This window comes from Oenanthe melanoleuca, chromosome 1A (assembly GCF_029582105.1).
Source record: "Oenanthe melanoleuca isolate GR-GAL-2019-014 chromosome 1A, OMel1.0, whole genome shotgun sequence".
Classification (NCBI taxonomy): Eukaryota; Metazoa; Chordata; class Aves; order Passeriformes; family Muscicapidae; genus Oenanthe; species Oenanthe melanoleuca.
The window spans coordinates 31,931,808-31,953,829 of NC_079334.1; the positions used below are offsets into that span (position 1 = coordinate 31,931,808).

The 22,022-nt window shown below is 36.3% G+C and overlaps 1 protein-coding gene across 1 annotated transcript in view; it reads right to left on the reverse strand.

Moving 5' to 3' along the window:
* The window catches only part of TMTC2 (transmembrane O-mannosyltransferase targeting cadherins 2), a 228,545-nt gene that overhangs the window by 19,337 nt on the left and 187,186 nt on the right, over positions 1 to 22,022 (reverse strand). The window contains exons 10-11 of the mRNA XM_056481917.1: positions 9,036 to 9,150; positions 2,052 to 2,115 (exon numbers count right to left, since the gene is read on the reverse strand). Coding sequence (XP_056337892.1) covers positions 2,052 to 2,115; positions 9,036 to 9,150 — 179 coding nt within the window. The remainder of the gene's footprint in view (positions 1 to 2,051; positions 2,116 to 9,035; positions 9,151 to 22,022) is intronic.

Sequence of the window (22,022 nt, forward strand, 5' to 3'; positions counted from 1 at the left end):
TCTAGACCATTAGTGACGGATAAAAAAAACCGAAGATCCTTCAAGCACTTATTCTGTTTAATGATATTTGTTTATCATCTTGACTCACATAATTTTGCTGATCCTTCATATTTGTAAGACAGTGAGAGGATACACAGGTCCAAATCACCTGTGTGCATTTTCAGGTTGTGAGTATGGTTTCTACACAGCTCTGCACTGGGCCACTGCAGTCTCTAGGACAATACCTGGACACCCTCTAAGCAGCTGGTGCAATCAGCACTAGAGAATAGTTCTGGGCACATTTAATTTATGGGCACAGATGCAGCCATGAAGTACACAGTTCTTCAATAATTTTTCATTCCACAGTCCTTTGAAAAGATTGGGAACCTCTGTCCTACCATGTATGCATTAAACTGCTTACCACCAAGTAAGTCCCCTCAAGTGGCTGCTTTTCTTCCCAGTCTGAAACTAGTATATGTATAACTAATTCTGGTTTTGTTTACATTTTTGAGATGTACCCCTTTAAAGTCAGTTGATAATGGCTGTGAAAATGGATACAAGTTTCCCACTCTGCACCAATAAAATACTCTTAAAAAGTCATTAACCATATGATTAGCTAGAAAATTAAACTATCATCTTGAATATAAAAGTATAATTATCTTTTGAAGAAAGCTGAACACCAGTACTATTAGATTTTTACTTACACTAATCAAAATTAGAAAAAAGTTTCTACAATAAATTGTTTTGATAATCTTATTCTATAAAAAGGATAATCCAGTCATAACATGTAAAGCTTGTCTAAGTACTATTGCTATGAGCTTGCTGTCAGTCACTCCAAACCTCTCTGAGAAACCTCACACATATAACCATATTTATATAGGGTTATACATGAAAAACTTATTTCTTAGTTTCTGAGAAGCTTTTTGAGCATACAGTGAAGCACAGAAAAGAGAAATTGTACCATTTTGCAGATATTGGAGGGAACGCTTTCAACATTAAGGTATTGTTGCAGAAAAAAAGGCAAAGAAGTCTTGCATTACACAAGCACTATGAATCACAGTCTTTATTGCTATTTCACAAAGTATGAAGTAATGAAATAAGTAGGTTTTTGAGATTTCTTAAGAGACAGTATGATCTGTAATTTCATATGAATAAGTCATTATGGGGTATTTTTATTATATTTTGTTAGCTTGTTTTGAGTCTTAGCTATTGTTGCTTTTCATTCTTAGCTCTGAAAACTCTTTCATGTCTTTTTTTTTTTTAAACTTGGGTTTTTCCTTTGTTTTACTGCATTTCCTGACTTGTATCCTTAAATTTGGCGCTATAATTTTCCTAGAAATTTTTCTAGATTTGATTTGTTACATAGACAAAGTGTTATGTATCTAAAATAAATTCTGTCCCATTTATATCCATTATTTTTTCCTCAAATGTGAAGGTAATTGAAAAGAAATAACATACTTTTTGCTTACTGTGAAAAGGTAAGCAAAAAGTATGTTATTTCTTTAATTCCTGATGCAATGCAAATTGGAAATGAGCTTCCCTTCTTAAAAAGCATCTGTCACTTACTCCTACATATATCTGCTCAAACAATAAATATTTCTTTGCCAATATACAGCTACATCAGAGATAAACATCCTTATGTTTGCTGAACATTTGCCAGAAGTTCATGACAGATTAAATGCATAAATATATTATTAAAAATGCCTTAAACTGTGGCTCACAGGATAATCTTTCATTCTCTTTTACTAGTGAAGAGATGGATTTGGAAAAGTTTTCCAAACTTAACACATTTAAACACAGACAAATAAATCTAAATCTAGGAGTGTTTTCCAAGTACATTAGCCAAGTAAGACTTATGGCTAGACCACTTCACTGAGAAAACTTGAAAGTGCAGTGACTGGTTTGACAAATGAACAGCATTATCTGACTACCCAATAATTAACTATTAAAAGAACATATATAACACAGGCTGAGAGATCAAATGCTGCAGCAAGTTCTCCTCAACACAAAGGGTTCAGTACCATAGCACGTTCATCAACTTAAATAATGGATATCATCAAGAAGGTACTTACATTAGGTCTTAATCCTGCTGCCATTTCATAATACTTCTCAGCCTCTTCATTAAGACTGGCTTGTCTATCAGGATGGAAAAGAACAACATAGTTACACCTCATTTTTCTCGTGTTAAAATGAAACCATACCTAAAGAAGCATAACTTAAAACTAAACACTGCAACTACTCCCTGCTGTTTAAGGATATTAACCTAACAAATCCACAAAATATGTAAATCTAGAAGTTTTCTTATAGTTCAGAATGTCCATTAGCACAAATCCTCTTATCCTCTTAGCTTATTTCATTTTCTTTTTAGTTCTGCAGTGATGTTAGTACCTAATGGGAAGAAATACAGAACACTGAACACTCATCTCAGGCCAAAACAGAGACATACCAGTCTTCACCTGAAGAAAACGTGGCTTATTTTTTGTTATGAGACATACTTTAAATTCTGAAACTGTATATTATACCATAATGTAGTTTCTCACTTTGTTCCCTCCCAAAAACTATAATTCCAACAAGAAAAGGAAAAAAAGTCTGGGAACATAAAGATTTCTGAAAACTAGGTTTCTATGATTGAGGGAATTAATTCAGAAAAGAGTTCTGATTTCAACATTTACTCACATAATTCTGAGCAAGCATTTAAATGTAAATCTCATATTCCAAGAGAAGAAGATGAGTTTCTGGGTACCTGGCACAGTATTAGCTCAATAATTTTTCTTCTTACTACTGCCAGCATCTGCATGCTCCTAATAATATAGTTTTTATTTCTTTTCCTGAATTTTTAGCTTAATGTCTTCAAACAAAAATGCAGTATTTTGCCAAAGAAATCCAAACATGTTTTTGTCTCAACAGGCCCTTTTTATCACCTCTCTCAAATTCCTCTCTCCTCCTTTTGTCTCCACCTTCTTAATTTCCCCTTAACTATTAATTTTGGCCACTAGTCCAATAAATATCAGTTGATTACATATATGTCAAGAGAAAGATGGCAAATCAGTAAGAACAACCAAGCAGTACTTTCAGGCTGCTATTTATCTTCTACTAAAGTCACTTGCTATTTCCTATGAAGCATTAAGTCCTTTCACAGGAGAGTTAGGACAGGAGATCTTCAGCATATTTGTGTTTGTTATGTGATTACTGATGCATTTCTGTGATACAAAATGGAAACATTAGAAAACAAGGATACACTGGGTTGGCTGTTTGATTTCTTTTTTCTTTCTATACCTGCTTTTGCAAAGAGTTACTAGTTCAAAAAGTATCAATCAACTGAGCACTTATTCTGCCTTGTTCATTGCATGAGCCTTTACGTGATTTGCTATTAAATTGTACCTTAATTTTGCTTCTATCCACCCAGATTTTAAACATTAGCCACAAGATATGGATAGGCCATGTAATACCAAACAACATATTTTGACAGCTATTGGTACAGGAAGGAGAAAAGGAGAAAGGATAATCCCTTTGAAGTTTCTCACATAATTCATGTGCAAGCTGAAACCACATCATGACTAACAATTTGCTAAATAGAACCTGGTTTATACCTGTTAACTGTTTTAAATTACTTTGCACATGTATCACTGACTCAGCGGTTGCAGTGGTTAGAAAAGATTGAATGTCTAAAAATATTCATTCAACCTGCTTCTGAATCACTCCTGCTGGGCATCAGTAGCACTTGAAACGATTGGAAAAAAAAAATAATCTCATACTTAGGAATTTCAGGATTTACAACAAGGCACTATAAAATGAAACATGCTACAGAGCTTTTTCTTTTTTTTTTTTTTTTTTTTCTGTTTGCACAGAACTGTCAGGACACAAATCACTTCTGAAAGTGGTGAAGTAACACAATAAACAAGGTGCCTTTCCCTGGAGGCAAATACAAATGGTACACTTCACCTCCAAAAAGAGTTGCTGGCACGTGAGTGTGGAACACACTAAAATCCTGTCCTCCCTTTAGGCCAGTGGAACTACATGAATTGCTTTCCTGCCACATGTACATCTTGAAACAAGGATCATTAATTGCCAAGTTGAAATCAGCTTGAATATATAGTTCTCCATTAAAAACAGTTTATAGAAATAAAGGCACAACACAGTAACCTGGTGAGGAAAATGCTGGTTCCATTTTTGGGACATTCAGCAACAGTTCCTTCAGTTAAGATGCTGCAGAATTCTGGTTCCCATTTTCACTGCAAATCTAAGCTAGAAATTAATTATGTTAAGCCCTGAAACAGCTTTCCCTTGAGAAAAATTAAAGGCACAGAGGTAGGAAATTGCAGTAATCCTATGCCACTGAGCAGTAAAGAGCTCTGGATCAATGTCAAATAAAGGAAGGACACTATTAAAAGTAACATAACTCACATTAGAGTAAAATACTAAATAAAATGTTGATAAAAGAAACAGAGAGGAAGGAAAGAGAGAGGTTCAGAAGAGAGTCTTTTTCATAGTTATATTTTAACTTCTATCCTAAATCTTTTCATGAGGACTGACCTTAAAAACGTTATTTGATTTTCCCCACTAAAAACTAGTATCCAGTATCATTTTAAGGGAAAAAAAGTTTCCAGTTTTTATTCTCTCATCCTGAGCTTCCAAACCAAACAATTCCCCATATTTAGCTCCAGCTGACTAACAGTGACACCTAATAAATGTGCTTGACAACACACCACTCTCAGATTCTCCCAACACCCAGCTATAATCAGTTTACATTCATTAGATTTTTACATTGTTCACTGGAAAGCATACTATTGTAAGAGAAAAACACCATGCATGCTGGCTGATTTAGATACATGTGGGTGGGAAAGGGTTAGTTTTAACCTGCCTGCTGCTTGGTGCAAGTCTTCAGACTGTCGATTTTTACAGTAAAATCACAGATATTGGCACGCCTATGAAGAAATTTTCTTCTGCAATTCCTATGTAAAAATGCTGAATGCTGATACTTGGCATTCTTAATGGACCTTTTTGTGTAAAAACAAAATTATAATCAGCTGCTCTGTTGCAATGAGCCATTCATCCAGTTTTTTTGTTTCAAAAATCTATATAGACAATATGGTTTGACATACACACATATATATTTAAGCACATAGATAGTATATAAACGATGAATATAATGTGCTCAGAAAATGACATAGGGTTAAGTTGTGCCTATGATACTGGATCAGCAATTATACTCCAACTTTGGTCAGTGTATTCTGGACAGCCAAAATACTCCAACAGAAAATCACTGAAAAATAAAGACCATGTCATGTAATACTGCTGTAATTTAGATTTCTGTTTTCAACAGCTAATAAACATCCTGTAACTTCATGTCACATGAGATTTTCCCAGAACAACCCTCTCACAAAAGCATAGAAAAATGAAATTATTCCTACAAAACGTATTTTTAAGCAAAGAGGTCTTTTTCCTAAATTTGTTTTCATGTGGAGGCAAGGTGAAATTCTCTCCTGTTTCTAATTTTTATGGCGGTGCCACCACCCTGCCATCCTTCATTCCAGAAATAATCAATCCCTCGCCCGCAGGAAGGAGCCCATGGCAGCTCACCTGGTCTGTGAGAGCAAAGTGAGCTGCAGCCCTTGTTAGCACATGGCTCAGCCACTGAAGCTGCAGCCACCGTGCAGGGTGACACGCTTCACTGCTCTGCTGAGAGACTGCAAACTCCTCTGAGCAAGAGCTCTGCAAACACTACAAACGTAAAACACATGAACAGATACTGCTTTAAGAGCCACCCAAATGGCTGCATGACCCTTGAAGACAGCTGTCTGGAAAACAAATTTGTTGAGAAAATTAATTTTACAGACAAGTATTATGCAAGTTAAAAGTTACCAGACTGTTGCAAAGAAATTAATTGCATTCATCCCACATCTCACCCCTCTAACAGATGACTTCAATCATCCTGCCTTGCATTAACGGGTTGCTACAGAAGTCACTTGGGGAAAAAAATTAACAACTATAATGTAATTAGGAAAGGGGAAGTCTCTCAAACAGAACTAAATAATTATTTTTTTTTTTACTTCAGATTCAGTCACAAAGAGAGGAAATCAGCAATGTTGGAATATGTGATTGGAAGAGCAGACTTCTTGTGACTGCTAAACTGAGAACAGGCCATCTATAAATACAGCTACTGCATTTGGACCCAGTTAACAATTCTGTTGCAATATTAAGAAGAAGAAAATTAACTTGCAGCACTCCAGTTCAAAATCTTCAGAAGTTGTTAATTTTTATTTAAGTTGCATTTTAATTTAATTTTTTTTTTCCTCAGCAAGTAGGTGGATTTAAAGAAAAGGAAAATATTTCAGCTCTCTACTAGAAAAATAAATTGCATTGCTAGAGAATGATATATTTATTTTCCATCCAAAACAGCTGTAAACCAGGAAATATCTTCACATTTGTGAGTCTTGTGACACTCCTTTCGCTAAAGGTGGAAACAGTAGTAGGAGAGGAGGGAAAGATAATTCCTTCCTAATTCAAAAATACATCACTGTGTAAAATATTTGGTCTGAAAAATATCAGAATCTATACAAAAATCTAAGCTTCTTGCAGTCATTTTGGAAACCTTGCATCATCCACATTAATATCAATTTCTGTCTCTTATTCCACAACACATCTTTAAAATTTACCCCGTGTCTCTCACAAGAGTAATTTCATTTTCATGCTCTGTGAACTTCTATAATGTATTTTCTATCTCACAGCTGTGCAGTTCATTCAAAATTCTTACTCACTTACCAGTCAGTTTTTATAACTCTCTAGGGTACCTGAAGAGCAGTTGGTCACCTACTTGAAATTATGTCAGCCTTCCATTTATGACTGTCTTTAGCATTCAGCTTCTAGCAGTGTCACTCTGTGCCAGTTGGAGTACTCCCTTCTTTCCATCCTCCTTTGTGTCTTGGTATCTGTTTCCCTGCTGGAATCACCTCAGCTCTCCATTGTTCTAAAGATCCTAAAAATCAGCTGCCTCTGAAGAGCCAGACTCCTGGTGGATTTGTAGCTGCTCAGTTACAATGAATGAATATGCATTGCCCTTGTCCAACAAGTATTAGAGAAGCAATATATTTGAATTAATTGCTAACTAAAGTAGTGAGCAAGTGAACAGACAACAAAATCATAGCCTTTAGCAAAAATCAGCCAGATGATAACACATGGGGTTTTAAGCAAATACTTGTCAGCACTGTACTCAGCTTTGCCACCCTGACTCTTGCTAAATCCTACAGACCATTTTACTCTCAGAGAGTATTAGGAAGACATGATATTCCACAAAGAGAGCTGAGTATTAAGTGAAAAATTAGATCAACTGGGTAAACCAAAGGAGCACAAGGGATTCTAGCTGAAGTATTTTTGAAGTGCCTCAGTTTGGTGCATTTTCTTTGTTTTTGAAGGTTTGGGTTTCACACCATACAGTAAAAATTGAGAATGCAGCTTAGAATCACTGAGCTCATTGCTTGTCAAGCCCTCCCATCAACAGTACACTCCCAACTGGATCAAGCAGGGTAACCATGGCTGATGTATAGCACAGCAGCACAACTGTTACCTTAAAAGTGAAAAAATACTCATATTCAATGTAAATATATGTGCCTCAAAGACCTTGAACGGTACATTCAGTGCCCATAGGGAAAGCAGGAGATTTATTAACCCTCTTTCCAAAATAGCATTGATCTACATACACCACCACATTTTATACCACACACAATCATACCACTAAACAATCTTCTACTACACACACAATCAAATCAGGAATCTGACCTCTCCATACCTTTCTAAATTCAGCTGCCATGCCTAACTTGCTATGCTTCTGTCTGTGAATTTGTAATATTAATCTAAATGTTTCAAATTACTGAACTCTGTCTTGAGAGATATAGTTCACAAAATAACTATGGGGAAGGGAAGAGCTATCCTTAAAACAGCTCACACAGCTCTGTCAGGTCAAACTACTGTTTACCAATGAGCCATTTGTCTTGGTTTCCTTTCTAATCTACAAGCAATACTTTACTTAAAAAACAAAAACAACTTTCAGGGCTTATTTCAAAATCATTTATAGAAACCATAATTCTGAAAGACAGGTCACTAGCCTGAAGCTGATTCTACCTTTCCTTTTATACTATTTTATTTTTCTTTCATTTCTTATTAAAAATGCTAAAAATATAAATGGGCCTAGTAAGGTATCTTCAGCAGAGAAATTATCTCAATAACTGTTTTGTGCTAATGAAATATATTTTTTTAATTTCCTTTTTCATGCATTTTCTGTTTAGATAACATCTAAATGAAATCAAGTATCCTTATAGCTATTAAGTGGACAATAGACAATAATTAGATAGTTATCCTAGAAATAAGCATGGAGAATACCTATTTCTGTAATGTGACTTTAATGATAATGTTAAACTCACAGAGAGAAGCTTAATGTTACTGAATAACCAGGTCTGAAAGCTTTAAAAACTAAAATAGAAGACCAAAGTTTCAATCTATTCAGATAGAATGATATTAAATACAAGACTACATTTTAAATCACAGATTTCCGAGAATAACACTAAGTGCTCCTTTGCATCTCAAAGTGATTATCAGCCTGGGAATATTTAGATTTCTAATTATCATAATGTTCCCTACTGATATTAACAAATTTTCAATATTCTCTATTTACATCCAGATGAAAAATATGGTCTTCTCTTTTCAGTTGCTATGCACACTAAAATTTTAAAAATCAGGTGAAAGAAAATGCTACAGAAGGTTCCTCACAAAAGAAAGACTTGCTCTCATTTGCAAGCAAAATGCAATATCTGCTTGTAGCAACAGAAGTTTCAAAGGTAGGAAATTATGACAGAATAAACAGAATTTAAGAAATGCAAAGTGCTAAATGCTGCAACAATTTAATTCCATTTCATTGTATCTTATTAGCAATAATATTGAATTATTCAAAAGAGTTACTTGGCTTTAAAAAGAATCCTGCATAAGCAAAGGCTATAAAGACTTTTTTCCTCCAAAAGAAGAGGAAAATCAAGTGAGGCAGCATGCACAAAACAAACACTAACCTGAGCATATGGGCTGCATTGAAAACAACATCAAATTCCGTATTATCAAGTTCAGCTGCTTTTTTTGCCATTTCAGCTGCTTCTATCAGGCGGGATTCTTCTAGGAGGAACTGACCTGCAATGGAGTGCATGAACATGAGCCCATAGAAAATACCTGATGAAATACACTTCAGACAGTATGGGCAGGAAAAGGAAGCACAAAAAACCACAAACCAACCCAACAACTAAACCCCAAACTAATAAACCAAGCAAGAAACCAATGTCTCAGATTCAATGTTTAGTTATTTGCTGATCTGCTCTGTATTTCAATATCTTTAAAGTATAGTCCATGTAGAAAAATTGCAATAAATATGACAAGTAACAACAGTATTTTTGGAATGTATTTAAGAAAAGTGAGAATTATAGACTAAGACATCAAGAAAATTGTCCCAAACCCCAAGAAGCCTGCCATTTGAGAACAAGCCTTTCTGCCTATACAATTACCATGGTATTTGCTTCCTCAAAACAAACTGAAATAAAATAGTATCTACAAATTAAACACATTCTCAAAGAATATCCCAAAATTTGTTTTAAAAGCATATCCCAAAATCAAATAAAATGATACATTTTTGTGTATATGCATGATAACATTTTTTCAGCTTTAGTTGTATTTGCTTTAAAATCCTTATATATATGTATACTTTAGTGGACTGGTATTTTATTATGTATTCCACTAATATTAAAAGAATCACAACAGGTAGCTTTTTACAAGATTCTTAATGATACTCACCTCTCAAATTAAACAAAAATAGAAGATGGCTAAAATCAAGTGACTCACTTTTTACAAATGAAATGATCATTATCATTAAACCAAGTATGAACTGAAAAGATGGAATAATTTAGCATTAAATAAGCTTTAACTGAAGTTCAGTAGTTTCAAAACAAAACATGTAACATAAACATACAGTAGAACTCCATAAAATTGAGTTTACTTTTGAAGAAGGTGAAAAAAAGAATTTGGAAGGTACTCAACCTTATTTTTGCTCCTTTTAATGCTTTTTCACACCTAATCTGAAAAATGTGTCATTTTTTGCAACCATCTAGTCTCTGTGCCTACATAACTGTACGTTTGGAAAGGCTATCATAAAGCCTAGTGATTATACATTCCAGAATCCCATCCTTCTCTTTTTGTCTTATTTTGTCAAGTCAGGTCTCTCAATCAAAACTCTGCCTTGCCACCACTAACCACAAGCCTCATCAGGAACAATGTGCCATGAGCAAATGATATCCTGTCTTGGCAAGGGATTCTCCCTTTTTTCCCCATTTCCACATGCATTCCCTGTTGCTCACATACTTGGTGCGTGACCAGAACTAGCAAGGTCTGTATGAGCATCGTGAACCCTGGGATGCTTTGGGACAACAAAGACCTTTGCAGAAGGAATCATTTCAATACAAAAAGTGATGAAAGGAAGCTTTCTTAGCTTTTTGTTTTCTCTGTGGGTACATTTCAGCTTGGGAGAGTTGGCAGATTATTTACTCAGTCTCCTATATCTTAATTATTCAGATCTGCAAAACTTGTAAAAACATTGGGTACCTTCCTGCATTCAGAGCATAAGGTTTGCTTGCTTTTGTTACATCCACATTCTAATATGTACCACACTTTGATGCAGTACAATGCTTTGTGCTTATTGTGCCCAAAAACAAATGATTTACAAAAAAAGCCTTCTCACACAGGAAAATGAATTAATAAATAAATAGAGGAAAAAACATAAATAGAAAACATAGTTTGAGAACAGTTTGGACTACAAGAAATTAAATTTTCTTCAGAATTATAAATCAGTGGTTGAACTGTTAATGGAAGTCTCTTAATGGAAGTTTCTTCTAGAAGGAAAAAAAAATCTGACAAAACCTAGAAGTTTTTTTTTTGTTTGTTTGTTTGTTTTGTTTTTTTTGTTTTTTTCCTTTTGGTTACCACATCAGGGTATGCCTTATATGCAGCAGGACAAACTCAGATTTGAATCCAAAAATTCTCCAAGTAAATCTACCAAATAAAATAGTTCATATATTTCAATTTGGGCTGAATTCCTATTTTCTTCAAAGAACAATCTTTGAGATAAGCTTGACCAACTCATATTCCAGCTCTCTTCGAATGAATGAAGCAAAACAGTATCCCTAATCTTTAAGTCCATGTTAAAGCATACCAGCCATAAAATGTTAACATTAAGGTACTTTTGCTAATGAAAGCCCTGGATTAGCAGAGTGAAACACTGGTAAGTGGATGTGCTACTAATACATTCAGGGGAAGAAGGAAAATACAAGTAAAACTCTCAGTTCTCCAAAAAGGACAATTCTAGGACTGTACATTACCATACACAAGTCTCTCTCCTGTGCTGGAGGTGGCAATAACTCATGCTGAGTGGGTAAGCAGCAGATGATACATATATGAAACCTACTGTACACAAGCTCTTCCAGAACTCCATTTTAGGGCCAGTTATCTTCATAAACGACTTGGATGCAGGTCTTAAAGGCATACTAAGAAAGTTTGCTTGTGGTAAGTGCCAGATTCTGCATCTGGGATGGGACAACCCTGGATGTACAGACTGGGGAATGAGATGCTAGAAACCATGGAAAAGTTTCTAGGTTTCATGCTAGGACCATGGCAAGGGACCTGTGGGTCCTGGTAGATGGCAAGTCAAACATGAGTCACAGTACCCTGGCACTGCAAGCCAGTTGAGGGATGAGATTTTCCCACTCTACTCTGCAGTGGCTTGATCTCACCTTGAATATTCTGTGCAGTTTTGGGCACCACAGCATAAGAAGTTCATGAAGCTATTAGAGGGCATCCAGAGGAGGGTTGCTGACCAAAGATTGCCTTAATTGCACGGGCTACAAATAAAATATGCTGCAACTTTCTCAGTCTAGTGAAAAAGTCAATGCCTGAGTGTACAGATGCATGGTGGGTTGTCCCCTGCCAGTATCCAAGAACTCACACAGGGTGAGGGGAGAAAATAGAAGAGCAAAATCAAGAAAACCTCTGCATCAAGACAAAGACAGTTTAACATGGGGAAGAAAAAAAAACCCAAAACTAAAACAGCGAAGAGCAAAGTGAAAGAAATTTCTCACTACTTTTCACAGGTAGAGTAATGCTCAGCCAGTCTCCAAACAAAGCCACCTCAGAAGCCAAAACCCTTCCTGCTTCTCCTCCCCAGTTTTTATTGCTGAACATGATGTTATATGGACTGTTACATCTATCCCTTTGGCCAGCTCATGTCAGCTATCCAGGCTGTCTCATCCCAAAAAGAGAAAGCCTTGACACTGCTCAAACACTATTCAGCAACAGCCAAAACATTGGTGTATGTTATCCACACATTAAATTTGGATTTAATCACAAATCCAAAACAAGGCATCATCCAGGCTGCTATGAAGTTAACACTATCCCAGCCAGATCCAGTACAAGGTGGAAACTTTCAGTTGAAAATTCATTTGCCAAGTTCTCCTAAGGCAGACTGATTTCATTCACACATCTCAATTTAATTTAAAGCACCTAAGTAGAAAAATGCCATTTTGAAAACATTAGCTGCCATTCCTTTTAATTCAATATACTAAATTCATACAAGAATGAGCTGGATTGGCAGTTTACTGCTGCACTTTCTTCATTAAAAAAAAGACTTCTGAACCTTTCCTGTCAAAGCCATAAAGAGGTATTCCCAAGAGAAGAGCACTACAGGGTGTAATATTGGCAAGGTGTTGAAGGTGGATCAGAAGGTATGATCTGCAAGCCCCTGCATCCAGGAACCACTTGTGTGGGTCTAAATTTATATATAGGATTTTCTCCTCTGAAAAGCAGCTGGCAAACCTCATGATTTATGAGACACTGCCCAACATCACATAGAGAGCTTACTTATTGCAGGTGTCACGATTCCAGCTCTTGCCAACAACATAAATTATGGTAACCTGACTGTTTTTTGGAATCACAACAGCTTTTAAAAAAACAGCTCCAAATACCACATTTTCCTATCTAGAGGAAAGAATATTTTTTCATTACTCTTCTTCTAAACTGGACGAAAGTCCATAGCTCAGGAAAAGATATGTGACTTTCAGAAACACTGTTATTTGCCTGGAATATTGCTTTTTTTTTTTTAACAATGCCATCTTTCTTGCTAGGCAGCAAAGGGATGAGAGTAAATGTGCAGTCATTAAAGAGTAAGAGTTGAGAACTGATTCAGTATTTCATAATCCTCTTAGTCATTTTTTCCTAAACTATCTATAATCAGAAATAGCATTAAAGGTCCAGAAATCTGTATCTGCAGCCTTGTTCAAATCTACTTTTCATTGCAAACCATTATCAGTGCTTTTGAGTCTATATTTGACCAAAAAGTTTTGGGCAATATATGCAATCTACTGGAAAGTAATATATAAGTATGTATGCAATTTAAACAAGAACTGAAAATTTCCAGTTCCCATAAATTGAAAAGAACAGTTTATTTTCAACTTTTATCAATTTTTAAAAAGTATTTTTCCACATAAATGAAAGCATACAGCTCGCTATCCTGTATAATTGTCTCCCTAAAACAATCATGAACATTGGTAAATCATTTGTTAAGACATGCATCACCAGTTTAAAAGCCATACATCTGAACTGCTTTGTTGTAACAAGAAAGGTATTAATTGGTTGGGGTATGTCTGCATGTAAAAATCTTTTATGTTCACAGCACAAAGGCATTAGTGTGTTCTCTACAATGGGCTCAACTATTCCTTGCAGGCACTGTGAGCCTTTCTTTTACTAGATAAAAGTGCAATTTGCACCAAGCTTTTTAGTTGAAATGTTCCCTCTTTTACTGACTGGCAAACATAAAAATGTACTCCATCCCAGATCAGAGTAGATTTCTAAAATAGCTCATCTTGCTGGTGTTGCTTTTGAAAAGTACTACCTTGAATGTTCTCAGAATGCTGCTGGTTCTGCATTTACTTAGGTTGCCATGACAGACTTGTGTGGTGATATCTTTAGCAATCCAAGCAAAACTGAGTAAACTATCTTCTAATTAATAAAAAAAAAACTTCCACTGCCATCCTAATTGGAATTTGCTTTTTTAAATATACATTTCTCACAAAGTTTTCTGCTTCTTTTCCTCTTCAAAAGATTTTACTTCCACAACATGGAAAGTGTCTCTCCCAAGATTCAACTGTAAAATCTATTTATAATAAACTTCACTAGATGTTCTTTCAGCACATTCAACATGGAGAATTTGAAGCTGAATATCTGCTGGTGCCTTCAAAGCATTTCAAGGTTCAATAGAAATCAGCAAAGGGAGCAGATTCTGGTTGACTCAAAGCATTGTATCTTGTTTGATGCAGATGATGCCTCGAGAGCAGAATTATATTCTCAGTGGCATGAGCAGAACATCGCTGAAGTTACTACCAACTTCAGCTCTGCTGCAGCAATGCACAGCACGAAGAGCTGATGCAACCAGAAATTTCAAAATTGAAAATTTAAATTACATTCAGTGCAAGAAACAAGGAGAGACCTGGTCCTCAAATTGACTTCCAAACTATTTCAGGTGATGAATCAATGTTTCAAGATGCAAAGTCAACAGACATAAGCTAAGAATTCCTTTAGGAGTTTCAAAACAGATTCACTGGCTGTGAAGGAGCAGTTCCTGGAGCAAGGGAATGTTTGATAAAATATCCTAATTTTCCAGGCCTGTTCAGACAATTTCTTGCTGAACATGAAGATGTGATAGGAGAAATAAAGGTAACTTATATCACAGTCACCTAAATGGCAGCGGCATTTCTGTTTTTGCTACTCCAATTCCATCATAAACTAAATGTGTACTCTTGGTTTCTTGCTGGAAGGACTTCTGGAGACTTTCTCCCTTTAATTTGTTCTCACAGAGAAAATTCTTCCATGCAAATAAAATATAATGAAACACTAAGCAAGCCAGCCAGTGCTGCAATGTCATTATATGCACTGGCTTGAAAAAGACTCTTTTTTTATCAGCCCTTTTCTTTGTCTAAAAAACTTACCACTGGATGTCATTCAGAGCACGATCACAGATAAGAGAGAAAAAATTAACTAACAAACCTTTGGGACTTGATGACTAAACCTGTGACCACATCTGGATCACTGGAAGCTCTCACCAAACCAAAAGATTAATGATGAAAATATATACTACAGAGGATCTCATGATTTACAAATCCTGAGGAAGATCCTGAACACTATATCATTTCCAAGACACCTGATGATGTATAAGGTTTGAAAATGTAAAATTTGGCTGAAAAAGAACTATCCAGCTGCACTTCTGTAGCAGCTTCATGCTATCTTTACAAAAATCCCCATGAGATAGTACTCATAGGTCAAAACCATGACCATTAGCAGAGAGGCCCCCAGCACTGTTCATGCCACAAAGCATCCAGCATTGCTCGTGTTCATTTTTCAGTCCCTACAGAAATGCTACATTTTGGTAATATGGAAGAAGCATACAGATACATTTCTAACCTTGTCTCTGATCTGCACTATCTATTTCACATCTCTTAAGAAGTCTAGTATATTGTGCTGAGGAAGCAGAGTCAACCACGTATTAGAGATGCCAGAATGATTAGATTTAAGGCTAAACCCAAGGGAAGAGCCAGAAGCATGGAAATTCCACAGCATTTCAGGTCAGTGACCCAGCTTGTTTGGAAATACCCCACTGCATTCCATTTGGCAACTGGTTCTAAAGGGAGTTTGGAAAAAGTAGTTATTATAGTGGTCTGTAATCATCTTCTTTTAATGTTGTATGATACCAGTAGCCTAGAGAGCGAAAAAAAGGACTTAAAATTGCTAGATTGTTCTGAACAGCTCAGTTTTTGTCCTCAGTCTGGAAATAAGAAATAATGTTGGTTAGCAGTAGCTGAAGATTTTCTTAAAGTTTACAGAGAGAGTTCAGAGAGCAGAAAGGTCAGAAGCTTAATAAAGTCTTTCTGCAAGACAGTTACATCTTCCTGTTTCAGACCTAGGAATCCTGTCTCGGAATTACATTCACTGATATTGCAGTGGCAGGTATAAGCCACAGACCAAAGTCAGGACCCTGATTTCATGGCACATGGTATGTTCAGGACAGAGAAACCCTTTCTCCAAAGACCCCATACATTCTGTGAACATGTAGTATTTGAGTGTCATAAACTTGTTTATAGTTTCCCTAAAAAATCATTGTATGCTAACTTTAGGATTTCCAGATTTAAAATGGGAAAACCTCTGTGATTGGCAGAAAGGTTTGTGAGTGTGTATTGAGAAGTGACTTAGTGATGGACATACTGTGTCTGGTCCATTCTGACCCTAGATTAGATCAAGGGATTTAATTTCTAAATACAAAATCACCACGTAGCATCTGGGGTTCCCAATGCAGCAGATCCATATACTTTTATTTGTCATTTGGTACACTGAATTTAGCTCACCTGTCAGTCAGAAAATAGGATAATTGATTCACTGGATTTATGGCTTGTGAAGTTTCATTCATTTCATTGACAAAAGTGAACACTGACCTACCTGTGGACTAGGGTGACATTTCTACCATTCACATAAAACTCCCCTAAAGAAATTAGTAAGATTTCGTGAGCAGGTCATGGTTGATGTTTCTCTTTCTTATAAATACAACACTGATACTCTATTTTTCAGTAGTTCATTCTTTCTTCATAGGAGCTTTTCCTTAAATATGGGGGAAAATATATTAATTTTTCCTAGGCTGCTCTTCAATCAATGAAGAGAAAAACCACAAAGCTCTAGCACTGAGAACAATGTGATTACATGGAAATATTATACATGCAGCACAAAGAATCATTTAGTTTTGAAAAGACCTTAATGATGATCGAGTCCACCACCAAGCTCACTAAACATAGTACTAAGTGTGATGACCAGTCCTTTCTTGAACATCTCCAATGATGGTGACTCCAGCACCTCTCTGGGCAGCCTGTTCCAAGGCTTAACCACCCTTTCAGTCAGGAAATTCTCCCTGATGTCCAGCCTGAACCTCCCCTGGCTCAGCTTGAGGCTACTTCCTTTAATCCTGTGACTGTTCACCTGGGAGAAGAGACCAAACCTCCTTTCAGATAGGTGGATAGAATGATAGGGTCTCTTCTGAGCCTCCTTTTCTTCAGGCTGAACAACCCCAGTTTTCTCAGCCATTTCTCCTCACAAGGACTTGTGCTCCAGACCTTCTCCAGCCTTGTTGCCCTTCTCTGGGCATTCTCCAGCACCTCAACGTCTTTCTTGCAGTCATGGCCCAGAACCAGACACAGCACTCGAGGTGTGGCCTCACCAGCCAAGTACAGGGGGACAATCCCTGCCCTGGTCCTGCTGGCCACACTATTGCTGATCCAGGCCAGGATGCCTTTGGCCTTCTTGGTCTCCTGGGCACACACTGGCTCATGTTCAGCTGCTGACAACCAACACTCCCAGGTACTTTTCATTTCACCTGTGCAGCTTTCCAGCCACCCTGTCCCCAATCCTGCAGTGCTGCATGCAGTCGTTGTGACTGAAATTCAGGACTTGGCACTTTACCCTACTGAATCCCAATCAAAGCAGAAACATTTAAGGAAAAAAAAAATGAAGTCACCTGTAAATATATAAAAATTCTTACACTCACTAATACATGTAAGTCTAAAATTTAAAGACTGAAAAAATGGTGCTTGAAAACTCCCTGCTGTCATATTTCAATGAGCTACACTTTGATCCTTAAACCATAGCAATTCCAACCCATTTTCAGGCTGTGACATAGGAGTGGTAAAGCAACCATCTTTGGAAGTAAGACAGATACAAAGTGCTCATAAATTGAGGTGAAAATTTAGGCATCAAAATGTGCTAAGAGCCCTTTGCAGTAACAGTGATTAGAAAGATTAGGATGAAATCAAAAAACAATAAAAACAGCAGTTAAGAAAAATTTCTTCAAAAGGAACAGATAATGTAAGAAAATCTATACAAATAACTCCAAAATGATCACTTCTGTAAAAACAGAAGTGTATTTGGGAATATGTTTATCTGTTCTTAGTTCAATGAGGATATAGCTAATACACCTCAGATTTATATAATCTGAAAGTCTCTTTTTGTTTTACGTCTCTAACAAGGAATGCACTTAAAAAGGCAGGTGATCAATGTGAACTGCCAAATTAAGTGAATGCATAATTATAATAATGAGAATAATCAATTCTTATAATGAAAAAGGGAATCTTTGAACAATTTAGGGTTATTAGAAACAATGTATTATTCAAAGGAAACTATTTTAAAAGGAGGTCTCAACAGCTATTAATAAAACAGAGTTAATTTGAACATCCTGTTGGGTTCTAGACTTTTCTATTCCAATTAAGCCATTATAAATGTAAGGGAGAAGGGACCTCTACACACATTCATCTTGGAATCTCACTCCTTCTTTGTCTCTTTTATTCCTCACTCCATTTGCATCATTTTGGAAAGAGGCCACTATATGCACTTTAAGAGACATAGTGGCAAAACCTATATTTAGCAGACAAGTAAAATGAACTCTGCTTTAGTGTTTTTTGGGGGATTTGTTTGGTTTCAGGTTTTTTTGTTTCGTTTCATTTTTTTGTGCATGGGGTTTTTGTTTGTTTTGCTTCGTTATTTGCATGGTGGGGCTTTTATGATTATGATTATTATTATTATTTTATTTTTGTTTTTAAACAGCAAATTATAAATAAAATAAGACACTTCTGGAGATAAACTCTTTACACAACAAATATCACTGTAGATTTATGGGGTTTCCTGTTTAAAGGAAAGTTAGCACAGAAGGCTTTCAACAATTTCAAACTCCTCAACTACACTGCATCCTACTTACTGAAGAATTTATTTTGTTGGGGTTTTTTTGGCATGAGCATATAAGTATGTCAATGTTTGAAATGCCCCTCATCTCTTTGCACTGACAAATTTCATACATAATCTTTCTTCAACTTCTCCTGAGATAGGCTCAGTGCAGATAGAAATAGAGACCTTTACCTCCTTTGTCATATATCCAAACCTACATGGTCTCTGAGCCATAATGGCATTTATCTGACCTGACTGAACCTTCCTATGTTGGGCACATTTGTTAACAAATTTGGTGTACTGACTATATGCCATTATGTTCTTAAAATATTTAGAGTTCCAATTAACTTGTTTAGTTCATAGGTACCTCCTTGCAGTTTCTTGGACTGACACTTAGACTCATCCCTTTCATTTCATCAAGGCAAGTAGCTCAGAAAGAATCAACAGTCCATGGAGACCACTTCAATTATGTCATCCATCTGTTGATGATCAATGGTACTGATATCTTGCTGGATTCAAAACTGCCTGCTTGTGTTAAATGTTTAGAGTAGGATACAAGACTGCCAATATCCTGAGCAGATGTGGGTATGACAGTTAGAAGAAAACTTTCCCAGAGGAAAAAAAATGGAAATTCAAAAATAAATAAATGTTCAACCTCTTTTAGACAAAAGTGTTCATTTTAGGCAGTCTTTAGAAAATGTGTACTAAAAATATCCAGTTAAAATCTGCAAACCTTATAGAAGCATTCAAACTCAGTATTAAAAAAAATTCCTTCAGTGTTCTAGTTCAAAAACATGTATGTAAGTGCAAAAAAAAAAAAGTATTAGTGCTTCTTCACTCTTTCCTCTCTAACTTTTTCTTCTTCCTGATTCATGAGAATTTTTTCTCTTCCATCTGTGAGGTGTTTCTGGCAGCATCATGTGTACCAGAGCAGCTTGTACCAGATCACTCATCAATAGTCATGTATTTGTAAGACAGTGGTTTTGCACAAAGTTCAGATGCTCAGATAACTGGCATAAGAGAGGCAGAAAGGAAAGAAGGGCAAAAGAAAGGTGGTCAGGTGAGCAGCAGCCTGCATTTCCATCTGAGAGGGGACTGCCATCCCCTCTCTGGTCACTAGAGTAAAAGCCACCTCCCCTTATGTCCAATGAAGTGGCACCATGTCAGCAGTCTACAGGGATTTATGTCTTCATCTTTTCCACTATTTCTCCCTTCAGACATCTTCAAGCATAATGAGTCTGGGAAATACTGCTTGAAACTTAAATCCCCTTAAACCCAAAGTCAGCCTAGTACCTATAGAAAACTAATTATAATGCCAGCTTGAGCAGAGAAACATGCTGTGGTGGTATCTCTCAAGGAGCAACCATGAAACTGTTCCACTCCCTCCAAATTTTCTTGTGATTAAATAAGCTGCCTCCTGCACCAAGTCATTCCTAAAAATAGCTTTGGCTTACAGCTTGAATTAAAGAAAATAATAATACAAAGGTAAGCCTCTTAAAAGATACAGCATATTGAAAGTTTTTCTCATAGCTCCAAGAAAAGTCCAGAAGGTTAGAAGTCAAAAAGAACATCTGCACAACCTGGAAGCACAAATTATAAGTGTATGCAATCCATGTGCACTTGGAAGAAAATCTTCAGTCCATTTATTCCTGCTATTCCATCAACACCCTGTCATGTCCCAGCTGACCACTCTTTTCATTTGGCTGCTTTGTGAGGTACGTGTTTTTTTAGGACTGATGCCAACAACTTTATTCTCTCTTCCAATATCTTCATGCTGAGAAAAAAAAAATGATTTTTTTTTCTAAGATTTTCTACGATTTTCTCTAAGATGCAAAATATGGATGTTTTTCCCCTAAATTAAACTCTTGGCATATAGGATGTAGAAAGTACCTGTGACAAGGTGCTGGAACAAATTAATGAGACAGAGAGGTAAAGTTTGAAGTGTTCACTAGAGATTATAATTTGGAATGCCCCTGGTAACACAGCACACAGCCCTCATTAATTCAAGAAATAAGTGGAAAAGGGAAGAGAAATAAAGCTAGGAAGAAAAGGAAAAAAAAAGGGAGGGAGGGAGGGAGGGAAGAAAGGACTCCAGGAAGGAAGGAAGGATTCCAGGAAGGACGGAAGGAAGGAAGGGGATAATTTATTTCAAATTTTACAAAGTCCTGTGCCCAAACTGACAAGGATTTGAGATCACCTGTACTACACAGACACGACAGCCAAGCAGAAGTAGACCATATCTTTCTCATAGCTACCCTGCTATAAATGTAGAATAACATCACTGCATCAGTGAGGTGATGAGAAATTACATTATGAAAAGATTTCACACACATTCAGAAGAGCTCTCTGGGTATAATGCTCCCAGACCTAGTGACTGCTAGAGAGAACCTCCTTGTGTCTACTGCCCTTCAGCATCCCATTTTACTATGCTGTTATTCCAAACATTGACAAAATCTCGCCCTTCACTCCTAACCTCACTTATGTTGCAATTATCACCTCTGACAGAACCCACTTTCTGAACCTGGGGCACAATAAAGGAAAAGTTTTCCAATATTTTTAGGGAATAATCTTAATTAGGAAATAATACACCACATTGTAATACACCATATTGTAATCTGGTAATGAAGAAGTCAATATATCAGACATGAATGATGATTTGGATAACTGTGCTTTGAGTTTAAAGGGTACTTGAAAATGAGACAGAGGGAATATTGCAAAAAAGGACAAGTAAGTTAAGGAGTAATGGGCAAAAAAGAAAAAAATTCTAGACCTGTAATAAAATACACTAAATCCTTACATCTTTTGCTGAAATGGACTGTTGAGACCAACCATTGAATTTCTATGCAAAGATTTCCTAATAACTAAGGATAAATTTCTTAATAATAAAGGCCGGAAGGATCTTGAGTAGGATTTCAAGAAACAACCAGCTGTAATGTTTCCTCATTGTCTTGAGACATACACAATCCTCACATACAGTTGAAATAATGGGGTTTATATGCACAAATATCCTTGTTATCTTTACTTGAACAGGCATAAATAGAAGACAAGGATATGAACTGCAATGTTTCATAATACAGAATAATGCAACACTGGGCTGCACTAATTTAAATACATATTCTAAGTCCAAAGGTTAATTTTGGGAATCTAACACACAGAATTTCATACTGCATAGGACCAAGCAAATACAACATGTGAGCAATTCAGACAAAGATATCACA